The 14,594-nt window shown below is 40.8% G+C and overlaps 1 protein-coding gene across 9 annotated transcripts in view; it reads left to right on the plus strand.

The window, feature by feature from the left end:
- UNC5D (unc-5 netrin receptor D) overlaps positions 1–14,594 on the plus strand; it is a 537,391-nt gene that overhangs the window by 453,571 nt on the left and 69,226 nt on the right. For 5 of the 9 annotated variants that reach the window (XM_077849112.1, XM_077849113.1, XM_077849117.1 and 2 more), the window contains one exon: positions 13,257–13,442. In XM_077849112.1, the coding sequence (XP_077705238.1) occupies positions 13,257–13,442 (186 nt within the window). The remainder of the gene's footprint in view (positions 1–13,256; positions 13,443–14,594) is intronic. The other 4 variants (XM_077849119.1, XM_077849121.1, XM_077849114.1 and 1 more) reach the window with 1 other exon arrangement.

Raw genomic sequence — 14,594 nt, forward strand, 5'->3', positions numbered from 1 at the left:
TGAAGAGGGGGAACCTGGTTGTGAATATGTGTGTGTGTATGTGTATGTTGAGGAAGGGAGGAAAAAAATAGAGTCAGTAAATATTTGGCTGCTTGTGCTTGTGTCAAGACCTCAGAGTGACAGCTGGACCCACCTCCCCCACTGTCTCCGGGTGACGTAGCCATGCCCCTCCACTGGCTGTCATGTGTAGCACCAGCAAGATCATGGGTGTTCATGTGGTGGCCACCATGAGAGTTACTTAGAAATGTGTTTTTTTTTAAATTAATTTCATGCTTAGTTTGTGAGTCCTGTGCCATTTTAATTTGGTTACATCTGTACTTCCAGCCATAAACCCCACAGTAGCTATTTCTAGTCCTTAGGGACTCCTGAATTAGTTTTTGCTTGGGGTTCTCACTCATGAACACCATGCTTAATTGCTGGATACTGCAACGGAATCGCTTAAACTGTTTTAATTTGTGATTTCCTAAAAATAAAACCTTAACAGAATCAATGTGATTGCAAAAGGCTCCCAGAGGAATCCAGACAGGGTTCTGTAAGCTGCATGGTTAGGAGTGCATTATACAAATTCAGGCTGTGGTTGTTCAGTGAAAGAGGGGCTTAGTTTAAGACTATATGAATCATCACTGATGCAAAATCAAAGTCAATTATGAAGATAATTGAGAAACAACCTGTTCCTATATATAGCTGTACTCATGAACCTCCACAAGGCCTGGTGGAGAGAAGATATTACTCAGTTCGAAAGCAGTGCTCTGTGAGCAGGCAGGCCAAGGAGCCAGCTTTGAGTTGCAGGGAGGTATAAAGAGAAAGTGAGGTCTTAAGATATCTGTTGGCAAATCATAATGACAAACTGGGGAAAATATGTGCACTGCATAGCTCATGAAAGCACTTATTGTAAATGAGATAATTTAATCAATTACGTATCCTAATGTACTAAACCGAATGTTTCATTTTCTGCTTCTGCACATCTTAAATTATCTTCAGGTGCTTTATGAGATTTAATCATAGTTAATAGAAACTTCATTACCATCAAATGTGCTTTCAATAAATGTTGTGTAACAATGTCAGGAGGTGCAGTAAAATATAGTAGATTCTGAATGGCAAACACGCACCCCCAGAGTCAGATGGAAAAAGGCTGCCTTCAGACAATGGGACTTCTAGGAGGCTCGGGGCTGTGGCTTTCCAGAAGGCCAGGGCTCCTGAGGAGAGGCTTGCTCAGCAAGTTCACTGTAGGGATGAGAAGGATTTCGCTTTCCCCTGAAAAATAACCCAGAACCACACACATGGTCTTCTTTTCATCTCCTTTCCACATAGTTTCCAGCAGCAATGCCTGCTAAACACAAATCCCATTACCACTTCCCGAGTCAGCCACCTCCAGGACGGTTCCTGGTGTCTACCAATTACCTTCATCTCATATTTTTCAAAATTGAATTTCTCCTTATCTGCCCTTCTTCTTAATCCAGTCCTGTTTCTCATCTTCTCACGTTCAGCCAATACTACACCATCAACTCACTTCCCCATGTGTGTAACTCGGGCAGTCTCTGGGACCCCTCTTTTCCCTTTCTTGTCTCCTGCTCGTTACTCAATAAATCATTATAATCTGACTGTTCTACCATCTGAACAGATCTCAAGTGCATCAATATCTCTCCATTTTCACTCTACCCATATCCATCCCTCTGTTCACTCAACAGCTGTTGACTGAGTATGTACCATGTGCTAGGAAGCAGTGGTGGGGAAGCAGTACTGAGGTGAACAGGTGCAGTTTCTGCTCCCACAAAACTTACAGTTTTAATGAGTGGAGATGGATGGGATGCAAACAAACCAGAAAACATATAGTGCTGATGGCAAGAGAAATAAAGCAGGGTAGGGGCTCAGGTGGATAGAAAGGAATGTTGCTTTTTTTTTTTTTTTTTTGTATAAGGTGTTCAGAGCAGATCTCTATTAAAATTGCACTTAAGAAAAGAGCTGAAAAACAGAGACAAGCATTCTGGACATCTGGAAGAGAGCATTCCAGATAAAAGGAACACCAGATGCAAAGGCTATGAGGTGGGAACTTGCTTGGAGTGTCTGGGGAACAGCAAGGAGGCCAGGATACCTGGAGCAGAGTGGCAAAGGGAAGAGTCCTAATAGCAAAAATCAGAGAATTGGAATGAGAGGGGAAACTGCCAAATGTATCATAGGCTATTGTAATGACTTTGACCTTGACTCTGAGTGATATGGAAAGCCATTGAGGCTTAGTCATAGTGATATGACCTAATATTTTCTTTTTTTTCTTTTTTTTTTAATTTTTTTTATTTATTTATGATAGTCACAGAGAGAGAGAGAGAGGCAGAGACACAGGCAGAGGGAGAAGCAGGCTCCATGCACCGGGAGCCTGATGTGGGATTCGATCCTGGGTCTCCAGGATCGCACCCTGGGCCAAAGGCAGGCGCCAAACCGCTGCGCCACCCAGGGATCCCTGACCTAATATTTTCAAGGATAAACTCCACCTGCTGTGTTGAGTATAAGCATAGAGGGTATCAGAGCAGAAGAAAAACCTGTTAACAGTGATCTATTGTAACAGTAATCTGTTACAGTAATCTAGGCTGTTAGAATATGGGGGCCCTTACAGTACCAAGGTTCACGATGAATGTGGCTCAGCTTGGATAGACAACATTAGAAACTGAAAAAAATAGATCACATTTGGATATCTTTTGAAAGCTGAAAGGATTTGCTGATGGACTGGATATCAAGTGTGAGAGAAAGAAAGGTGTCGGGCATGATTTCAAAAGTTTGACTACGCAGCTAGAAGGACGGAGTTGCCATTACTGATAACAGAGAAAATGTGGTTGGTATAGCAAATCCAGAGGGAGAGGAATCAAGAGTCCGTGTTACTGATGCTAACTTTAAGAAACTTCTTAAACATCAAAATGGAGAGGTTGAGCAGGCAGTTGAATATATGAGTCTCAAGGTCAGAGGAGAGTCCTGGCTGGTGACATAAATCGAGAGTTGTCGGTGTCCAGATGATATTTAAAGCCATTAGGTTGAAAGAGATCCCCAGCTAATGAATGTGCGTAGAGACAGGAAGAAAGCAGAGGACTGAGCCCTCCAGGGCATCAACATTTAGATGTGGAGGAGGTCAGAAGTCACTGCAGAGAAGACAAAAGTAATAGCCAGCAGAGTAAGAGAGAAACCAAAAGAAAAGAAAATGGTGTCCCAGAAGGAAAGTTTTTTTTAAACTTCATCTTTAAAAGTTAAACTTTTTTTCGTCTTTAAAAAAGTTAAACTTTTTAAAACTTCATCAGGACATCTTCATTCCCAACCTGGATTTTCTGTAGTTACCTCCCTGTATCCAGTCTTGCCCTTCATCAATTTATCTGATCTTTCTGAAACATAAATTCTGGTCACGCCACCTCCGGGTTTAAAGCTCTTCAGTAGCTCACCATTAGTGCTAAGATCAAGTCCAAGGTTACTGAATATGTAAATGATGTGTTCTCAGCTTCCTCTTCTTAATCATATCAGCTTCTCTCAGTAGCTGAATCTTTAGGTAAGTTCCACTTGCTGCTTCCTTTATTCTTCAGCCAAACGAAGTGGTTGGGTTTTCTGAATACCCTCTGCCCATTTTCACATGTATATTCTGTTACTTCTGTCTGAAAACTTTCCCTCCACCTAATCCTGAACTTGTTGACCTCAGTCTTCCTTCAGATCCCCTATAAGACCTTCACCCACCAAGCCCTCATTAATTCATCCTATAGTTTACCCAGTATCAAACTATTTTCCTAATTCTCTATTTTCATTGCCCCAATGCTGGTCTGGATTCCCCTTCTCAGACAATCCCTGCCTGCAGGTAGACAGGCTTGAGTCTTACTTACTCTTATATCTGTGGCATTCACCACCGGCCTAGTAGGTATGAGATGGATTCATGTATGTATTCAAAACACTTGAATTAATGCCTTACATCCTCCTATTAACTCCTCACAAGGCCTTTTATTGTTAAGGTGAAATAAAGTCTGCTTCCAAATATTTTTACTCAATTATGTAGTAGCTATTTGCTTCTAAATATTTTTACTCATTTATGTGGTAACTATTTATTATACAATTGTTCTATATAGTCTTTTCTCTGTGAAGTGTGAGGGGAAAAAATAAATGTTTCTTCCCCACAGCTTCAATACAAAGTAGAAAAGGATAAATGACTCCAGAGAAGGAGAAGGACACAATCTTGAATAATCATTTATTCTGTACCAGACATGAAGTTAAAGCCCAAAATGTGTGCTTTCTGGAATCATTTCTGTCAAAGAACGGCCCAAATGTGTCCCTAAAGTCTAAAAACTAGGTATACCCTTCTCACTAACACCCATCTCATTATGTCTTTTGTAAAAATGTACTGCCTTCATCCATATTGGAATGCTCTGGAGCCTGGGAATCACCATCCTTTGGGAGCTTCACAGTGTTAAGGAATGCCTCAGAATTTATGTGGCTCACACTATATTTGGACATTTCTTTTAGCCTATGAAGACTTGAATAGCACTTTGAGCCCATGGAACTGTCTGTGACTTTGGGACATATCTTTACACTCTCAACAGACTTTTAGGCTCTTCTAAGCTAACATTAGACTACTGGTTTCAATGCTGATCTTTCAACCATGCATTATACATTTTTTTTTCTTGTAGTTTGCCCATCATTTTTCTTCATCTCCTGCTGATTATTTTTGATTACCTAAATATAGCACTTTCTGCAAATTGCATGACTTGTTTTGTACTTCAGGATCATCCCTACTGTGAATCAATCCAACACATCTATATAGGCAACATTTGTAATTTTCTTACCACTTCCAATGTCCTTATTATCCAATTTTTATCCTAAGTGTGTGCCTTTTCTTACTACTATTTTCAATGATATTGTTGACTCTACCCTTAATGAATGTGATGGGATTTTCTTCATTTCATTCCCCAGAACTTAGCACAGATAGAGAAGGAGCTGATAGACAAGTATGTTCTTCACCAAGAGAATAACCCAAGTTTCTTGTTAGAAGGTGAATTCACAGGCCCCATCTCTCCACTTGTCAGTATTTTCAAAGATTACAGAGTTTATGCTTTATGCCTTCACTCTTTAGGAGAGGAAATTAAATAAAGTAAAAAATTATTTTCTCAAGGGTTAGACTTCAAATCCTATTCTTTTTTACTCTATCCCCTAGCCTAATTTGTTCTTCCTATCTGATGGGGAAAAGCACAGTTCTTTTGCAGCCAAAGGGACAGCTACCAGATAAAAGAGAGGACCCTTAAATTTGAATGTCAGGTGAACAACAAATTTTTAGCATAACCATATTCCAGATATTGCATGGGAAATATACTAAAATTATTCATTATTGATCCAAAACTCAAGTTTAACTGTGTCATATTTTTATTTGCTAAATCTGGCAACTTTGCTGAAAAGGAGGAATATAACATGCCTGAAGGTGCACTATCAAGAAACATTTTATAAAATAAATTCCTTTATTGCCAATTTTGGAAGAATGCTTAAAATTGAAACAGATATTGAGGGGAGAACCTTTCAGTAAGAGCAAAAAATCTGAACAACAACAAAAATTCTCCTGAAGTACAAGGTCTATTGAAAATAGGAGTAATCAGACTTGGCCAGAGAGTAGGGTCCATGTGGATGAGAAGTGGATGAAAGCTTTTGAAAAATGGGATGGTGCAGAGCATAAAGCATCTTGAGCCATAATATAAGTCCCTCCTGGAGCGGACTCAATTCATACTAGAGAGTCGTTGAAAGGTGTTGGAGTGGCAGTACCAGAACTGTCTTTGGGAGGACTAATCCACGTGTAAAATGGCTCTCAGTGACCAAAGACTATGTACGAGGTAAGACGAGCCTGTACACTGAGGGTGTCAAGTGGAGTGTCTCCTATTGAAATTGAGATGTGAGATGCGCTGGAAATATAACAAGTAAGGTTTGTGAGTGGTTTGGGGGAAGGACTAAATGGGGACGGAATGAGAGATGAGTCTTCAGTCTCACTCATGGTGTCACATTACCTGAAAAAGGGAATATGAGAGAAGAAAACATTTGAAGAGGTAAAAGTGATGAATCCAGAAGTCAGAAGACAGATTTGTGATGTTAGCACAACATGCAGGTGGTGTTGTCCACAGAGCAGGAAAGAGATGAGGCAGGAGATCTCTAATGAGGAATGTTCGGCATCAAGGAAATCATTAAGCATTGTCTGTGAGCGATTATCCAATTAGATTGGCATGGAGCAAGGAAAGGGACTAAGAACTGAGCTTTCAAGTCTGTCTATAGAACTTTGAGAATGAAAGGTAGTTACTAAATAAGAAAGAAGATGGTAGGGGAATCAAGTTTAAGGAACATTCTTTTTCTCTCTAGAAGAAGGGTTGGCTTGGCTTGTCTACTGCTATAGAGCAGTGGGAAAGAGGAAGACAAAGACATTACTGTTGAGGCACACATTGTAAACAGCCTTCAAGAAAGAACAGTGATTTGGCAGGAAGACAGATCTTAAAGGGTAAGAGAATATTCAAACATAGAAATCCTGGACTAATTATCATATGGCCTGGCAACAGGTGAGGCAAATGTAAAAAGAAATGAAGTGCATCTCTAGGTTCTGATAGGAAAGACCTACAATATATTGTATGTGGACCACCCACAACAAAATAAAATACAGTAAAAGAAATATAGCGCGGAACCTTTAGAGTAAAAAAGATAAGTGAAGGACATTCACATTTTCCCCCCCAAAGATCCCAAAGATACTATCAAGATAACTTCTGGAAAAATAGTAGTTGAAGAATGCATTTTCTCCTTGCATACTGTTTTTATACTTCCTAAAACATTTTCTCACCTTATACATGTATTTTATTTATTCCCTTAACATAAGCGACAGCAGTTAATTGGTTAGAGAAATGTATTAAGAAAACACATATTAAGAACTGTTAAATGTTGGGGCACCTGGGTGGCTCGATGGTTGAGCATCTGCCTTTGGCTCAGATCATGATCCTGGGGTCCTGGGGTCCTCTCCAAAAGGACCCTACTTCTCCCTCTGCCTATGTCTCTGCCTCTCTCTCTATGTGTCTCATGAATAAATAAGTAAAATATTTTAAAAAAAGAAATGTTCAATGTTAAAAAAAAAAAATGCTTTCAGTTCTTTTTAAACAAAGAGCTAAGAATCCATGGGTGTAGAGAAGACCACGCCTTTGAGAAGTTTATCTGAGAGGAAGTTGGAGAAGGATTTGGTGGAGAGGTGATTTAAGAAGACTAGACAGTGTGTGGAGGCAGAGGGCAAGGCTCAGGTGCAGAGGAAAAATTTGAAGATGCAAGACCAAAAGGGAATAATGAATGAGTCCAGGTCCCGAGGGAGGCAAGAGAGGGCGGGATCAGAGCCAGTCTGACCCAGATGATGAGCATCTCTACAGGAACAGAGAAAAGGGAAGTGGATGCACTCATGCATGCAGGAGTGGAGGAATTTCGAGTTGTGGGGGAGTGGGCTCACATATGACGGTCACCATGTCTTTAGCTGGAAAGAAGAGCAGGTGAGCAGGAGCGCTCCTTTTGAACTAGAACAGCACCTGGCACGTAGTAAGCACACTGAAGAATTGGCTATTTTTGTCATTCATTGCAACAGTAAAACAACAGTCACCAGAATAACAATAATGAGGTTCTTGACGGGAGATTAGAAGAGCCGAGGTGTTGATTGGTTAAGGGGTTATGAGATTCCAAGCAGTGCAAATATAATTGGGATTGTTCACCATGGTTGGCCAAGGCTGGCCATTTCAAAGCTATTTTCTGATGTGTTATTAAAAAAGTTACTTCTCAATGACAGCAAGGATAAACCACTCTAACAGTAACTTCTGTTATATTTCACCATCTAATTAAATATTCTGGCACATGACTCTAGCCACAGCACTGGCTGTGCAGGGAGCCAGGGGCAGGTGCTGAGATGGCCGGTAGCTGCCCTTCCAGGGGAGTGAGCACAGCAACAACTTCTTTCGTCTTCCATTTGTTTTGCCTCCCTGTGAATTTCGATGGTATGGGTTCCTCAGTATTTTACCATCTCTGTTAGATGCCAATTCATGTTGTTTTTTCTCATGAAACGGTAGCAGTAGTTGTTCTATAATATTTAATGGGAGATAGAATATTCTAGAAAAGCATTTGCTGTACTCCTTTATTTTGTGTCACTATCTAATTATATAAAATAGATTTTAACCTGATATATAGTTAAGCTCATAACACAAGAATTTAGTTATATTCCCATTAATTAGTGGCAATAATCAGTCTTTCACATGGGAGTCATGTGAAAAAGGGCAGAGTAAACAGCCCTTATATTTAGTCCTTTGGGCACTAGATTGGTTCCTCTAAATTCCTAAAGACATGGAACTTGCTGATGCCTGTTCCTCACCCTAGGAAGTTCACAGGGACTTTCAAAGGCCACTTGCTCCTTCTCACCAGCTTTGACCAAAAATAAATAAATGAAATGACTGCAGATTGTTGTTAAGTCGTGCTGCTTTCTTTTCTTTTTTTTTTTTTTCAGAGATTTTCTGAAAGGAAATTTCAGTCTCCTTCAGAACTATAGTCTCCCTCACACTTTTTTTTTTTAACAACCCTCATTGTTGAAAAGGTCATTTGAATATCTAACCAGAGCCCCAATTGCTACAATAAAAGGCCATGTCCTCCTCTGCAGTCCTTGTTAAAAAATGGCAAAAAGTTGGTTACTCGCATCATCATAAAGGAAGGGTCACTGAGCGCCTACTGTGGGCCTGTTCTCCTCTTGTGACAATAGTCTGTGCATTAAAGATCACCTCCAGTCACCTTACAGCTCTCGCTTCTCCAGGCCAAATGAACCCATCAACATGTCCTCTCCAGGGTCCCAATTTCCAGCTCTCTATTAATCTTTGCAGCCTTTCTCTGCAGATATTCCACACTCCTTCCAGCAACGAACCTACTCCACAGTAGTTCCTGACTAATTTAGAATACAAGAGATTTCTCAGTCCATTCTCAGTTTTGTTTTCTCTAAGGTGTAAGATTTTATGCAACAATTTTTTATTAGTTTCAGAGGTAGAATTTAGTGATTCCTCAGTTGCATATATAATACCCAGTGCTCATCACATCATGTGCCCTCCTTAATGCTCATCACCCAGTTACCCCATCCCCTCACCCCCCTCCCCTCCAGCAATGCTCTGCTTCCTAGAGTTCAGCATCTCTTATGGTTTGCCTCCTTCTCTATTTTCATCTTATTTTTCCTTCTCTTCCCCTACTCAACAGGCTTGTTTTTGTTTTTGTTTTTTTGTACCACATGTTGGGTCCTTCCATGCTTTTGCCTAAAGCTTTTGTGACTCTTGGATCAAGGAAAATGGGGGTGAAAACATAGGAAAGATATCAATAACATATTGATATGTAAGGTTTCATTCATGAAACAAGGTCGGAGAAAAGCATCCTGTGCCCACAGAAAGCAGAACAGCATTATCAGTCACAAGATATCGGTGCTTTTGTTCAAAAATCATTGTGAGCAAACAGACCTTCAACAGGTGTATGTGAGTAAGCAGACAGGTATAAACATATATATGTGTTAATGTAAAGAGAGTCCCTACGGTAGGAGTTTTGTAATCAACCTCAGACTGTTGCTGCATTTGGAGACCAGGTAAACAATCAATAAATAGTTGCAAAGATCTGCAAATTTATGTTGGAAATTGTAGAGATATTACTGTTTTTGAAGCGTTTAAAGCAGTTAGAGAGAATGCATTGGCATTCAGATAATTAAACAATAGAAAGCATAATCCAAAATGAGTTCTAGGAACCCTAAGTGATATTGGAATTTTGAAGAACATGGTTGGCAGGGTTGGCTGGATCCTCCAGGCCAGGGTTACTTTCTTGGAGGAGATGGGCCTGGAGCTGGCACCTGATAGATGAGTAGTACCTAGATGCCCAGGGGGAGGGGGTAATATTTTACAATGACCTGCCACACAGAGCCATTTGCTAGCAGTCATCCATCCACCCGACAGGTAAATTACAGTTGAGTTTGGGGTGTAGGGCAATGCAGCAAAGCAGAGCATGGAGAAAGCCATCAGTGCCTGGGTAGTGGCAGCCCCAGTTAGTCATGTTGTTGGAAAGACTCCTCTTGGGAAGGAGCAGTGGTGGCTTTCAGTGTTTGCATAAGAGTTGAGTATGTGCCTATGTGCATGTGTGCACACATACACTCTGCTTCCACCCTCTTCCCATGAAGTCATAGTGGATGATATGGCACTAAATCTCAGATTCTTCTGGAGCCAGTTCTGAGTACACAAGAAAAGTGAATCAACTATGTTTGTAAGCATGCAGCAATCCCTAGAGGAGAAACCACTCTCCTTTCCTAGAGGACAGATTAGAAAATAAAGAAGCAGAGAAGAAAAAGACAAAAGAATAAGGCGAAGCAAAAGTGGATAGATAGATAGATAGATAGATAGATAGATAGATAGATAGATGATAGATAGAAGAAAAGAGCGAAGAAGAAGAAGAAGAAGAAGAAGAAGAAGAAGAAGAAGAAGAAGAAGAAGAAGAAGAAGAAGGAGAAAGAAGCACTGTGGCCCGACTTTGGAAGGGTTTGAGCTGTGGGTAAGGATGTCTGATTAAATCTCTCAGTACACATAGATGTGGCTTCGAATACTTGTGTCTGCCTCTGTCAGAATCCCATCACTGCTGTTGGACAAGAAACAAGAATATGTTAATTCACCCATGCATCCTCATTTCCATGGCATGGTTGGCCCTCAACAAATGTTTGTTGAATAAATGAAATTATTAGATTATGAAGTTTTTCATTCCCAAGATAGATTGTTCTTGTAAAGTAAATACCACATTGCTTATCTTCCTTTAGGAGTCGATTGACTTCTGGCTTTTGGATTAGACTGCCCCACCAAGTGCCAGGGTGAGCTTTGTAAGGACACAGTGCCCTCCATACGAGTCTCTCTCCCTTCACCCCCAACCCCCATCCCCAAAGTCCCCATACTTATTTTTTTTTAATTCTGTAATACAGTATTTCATACTCGACTTAACTCAAATAGATTCTGCAAATATTCCTGGGAAATGCACTGAACGATATCAAACATTTAAATCTCACTCTGAAGGCATATGTAGGGTCCTTTAACAGGGTTTGTGTCTGAAAAAGAGAATTCTGGTTGTCTGGCTAGTAAGGGGGTGGAAACAAAGAATCAGACAGGCAGACAGAGGAGCAGACGCAACCTGTTCCCACTACTTGGTTTCATCTAGAGATATTCATGTCTACAGATGTCCATTTCCAGCAGAAGTAGTTTGTCCTGGTCATCATCCTGGCTTCTGCTCCTGCCTGTTTTAGCACCTTGGAAGCTAACTGGGTCATTGTCTCTACTTTGCCAACTCAGCAGCTGCATTCAGTACATGGCCAGGCTGTTTCTCTGTCTGTGCTGAGATAGAATGAGCAGGTGTGTTCTCCCCAGATACACCTTTAAGACAATAGTGCCATCCGTCAGTAGTGCCTGAAGAACTGGCAGGAAGCAGGGGGAAGGCTAATTGGTTTCCATCCACACTTGTCTCACTACTCCTGGTACCCTGGTACTCTGTTGTGTTACGTGTCCTCTCTCTACTTTATTATGTCCTCCAAGGAACTTAATTGAATAGAGGGAGGGTGGGAGCCTAAGTGGGACCGTAGCTGCCCTTCCCTTTTTCTATGTGACACAGACAGATGCTGGAACCCTGGGGTCAGGTCCCATCACCACGTGTGTGTTTCTGGTTGATCAGAGCAGACCACCACCCAGAAGCCTCCATTCCTTTTCCTTTCCCAGCGGGACCACCATAGAAGTGGAATTAAAACCTGAGTCATGCCCTGTGTCTCAGCACCTTGTAGGCTGTTGTGGTTATTCCAAGTGTCTTATAATCCTGTAACCTTTCAGATACTGTTCTTTTAGATGGTTACACTCCCTTACAAATTATTTGTATGTATTAACTACCCTATTGCTGAACTGGTTCTGCTTGATTTCCTCATTTGCTCTTTAATTTGGTAGTGCCTTATTTTACAGCCCACTAACTTTGTCAAAAATAAATTTGTTTTACCTGTGTGGTTAGTAGTACTCAGTTGATAACATAAGTACCATATTAGGCTGCAGTGAATGCATAGTAAGCACCATGCAATTACAAGGTGAATATATGATAGCTCTATTTTAGCCTCTAAACCCAACACAGGGTGACAGGGTAATTACTTTGGGACCTATTAAGTGTACGCACCCCATCATCTATAGAGAGATGAATTACATAGTTAGCAGTGGCCACCTTCTCCTTCCACATACTTACCAAGATGAAGACTCTTTCAGGGTTGTGTGGTCTTGGATAAATCTCATTTTGAACCTCAGTAGCCATTATGAATGTCTTCAGGAATGAACCACACCCAGAGTACAACTGGGCAACAAAATGGAAAGAAGCTACACCAATCTTGGGGGTTGGGGAGACACCCACATTCTCAATACAACTAACGCTCTTATTTTTGCTTTGCCTATGCATTCAATAGGATGGAGTAGGAGAGGTATGGGAGAAACAGCATGTGCCCTTTTAGAGATGAGTCCTCCTCCACAAAAAACGTATTAAGTCTAGCATTTAAATGGTGCTAGAAAACATTGACCATGGACATCGGAGCACCTAGGACCAACACCTCCATATCTCACAACAGAAATTCTCTCATAATGACTGTAAATACCCTAAGCTAATGTTGTCGATGTTCTCTTAAACTGAATGATTTGTGCCAAAGCTAAAAATCCCTATTTGTGAGCTCTGGTCTTCTCTCTCTTGACTCCTAGACCATGTATGACCTTCTCACCCCAGCCCACTCTCTGTGAATGCATGTTCCCCATGTCATATAGAAGCAGAGCAGTTCGCTCATATTTTGTCATTGTATGTGGATCTCATGTCCCCCCTCAAATAAAAATAAGATGCCAAAAAAAAATACTTTTTGGGTAAATATGACTTCTAAACCAAGTAAATTAAGGAGTTGTCTGTTTTTCCTTGAAAAATATTATATTCTTTGCAAAATTGATTCTCTTTAAGATGTTATGATGTGGTAAGCTACCTTAATGCAGTCAAGATATTTGACTAGAGTCCATCTGATTTATACAGGTATTTGAGAAACATGATTATGTGTGAGAGTATAACTTATAGCTAGCTGCATTTGTCATTTTCTCTGAGCAGTAGCTCCAAAAATCCAATAGCATTCATTTGGTATCCCAGGGTGGCTCTTCAGCTCTGTGCCCATGTTGGCCATTTAGGATTTTTCTTGTGTCTTTCAGGCATTGAGAATGCCAGCGACATTGCTCTGTACTCGGGCTTGGGCGCTGCTGTGGTGGCCGTTGCAGTCCTGGTCATTGGCGTCACCCTTTATAGACGGAGCCAGAGTGACTATGGCGTGGACGTCATTGACTCTTCTGCATTGACAGGTGGCTTCCAGACCTTCAACTTCAAAACGGTCCGTCAAGGTCAGCGGCGTAGGTCCCCTCAACACCTCGTCCTCAGGACCATAGAGACTACGCTCACACAGGATGCCCAGTGCTCTCCGGCCCTGTGTGAAGGTAGCTCTTGGCACTGACAGCCGCTACCTAATTGTCTTTACATGTTAGGAAACTAGGCTCTGTGGGGTAGTCGGCCTCAGTCCTTGGCTACTAGGAGGGTAAATGGATGTCAGTTTACCATGAGCAGCATTCTTCCATCTTTGATATGGAATAAACTTAGCAAGTTATTTTGTCTCAGATTATCCAACTTTCTATTTTAACAAGCTGGCCCCGAGGAGGACCAACTATTTCACCATAATCTCCCATTCATATGAATTATACTCTTTATTAGGTAGAGTTATTTGTGTTCTATTTTGTAGAAGTGGAAAAGACTTTAGAGAATCTCTCCTAGCCAGCAGAGGGAGAAAAATGAAGTTCCTAGCCTAAATGACTCTTACCTGTTGCCCAGTCGAGCCAATTTTTTGTTGTAGGAAGAAGGGAATCTATCATGTTGAACTATAGCAAGACTCATTTTCAAAACGGAGTCGTATAATTCTCTTTATATGAACCAAATCTGCTTCTGATTGCAAGATAGAGATGAGCCATACATGGGTTTTGGTTTAGAAAAAAAATAAAATAAAAGGAATTATCTCCTTTTAGAGGGTGAAACTTTTCCACCCTGACCCTTCCTGTCAATATTAACCACCTTTATTTCTATTTGTTGTGCATCTCTACTGCCCATGGCCCTGGACGAATAAGTTTCACTGCTTGGCAGTGATTGAGTAGTGACCGGTTCTGAAGTTGAACCCGAACATGGTAGAAACTGGAAGATGGCCAGTAGAGACAAAATGCTTTCCTGCCTGCCACTCATTTCTGGGCCCCAGAGGTTCAGGTCTGAGCCTGCTTGGCCTCAGAAAGGGACACATCCTGTTAGTAGTTATGATATGATTATACAAATATGTACCTAGCTTAATAGATATGATTTAATTAGAAATAAATTGAAAAAAGAACTGATTTTATACTGCATAAGAAACTGGAAATACTTCCATCAAGTAATAAGATCTCAGTATCTCAGACCATACCATTTTAAAACAAAAGAAATACAGTTGTTTCAGAGACAGAGGCTTTGAAGTCAAATAG

This window comes from Canis aureus, chromosome 15, assembly GCF_053574225.1.
Source record: "Canis aureus isolate CA01 chromosome 15, VMU_Caureus_v.1.0, whole genome shotgun sequence".
Lineage (NCBI taxonomy): Eukaryota > Metazoa > Chordata > Mammalia > Carnivora > Canidae > Canis > Canis aureus.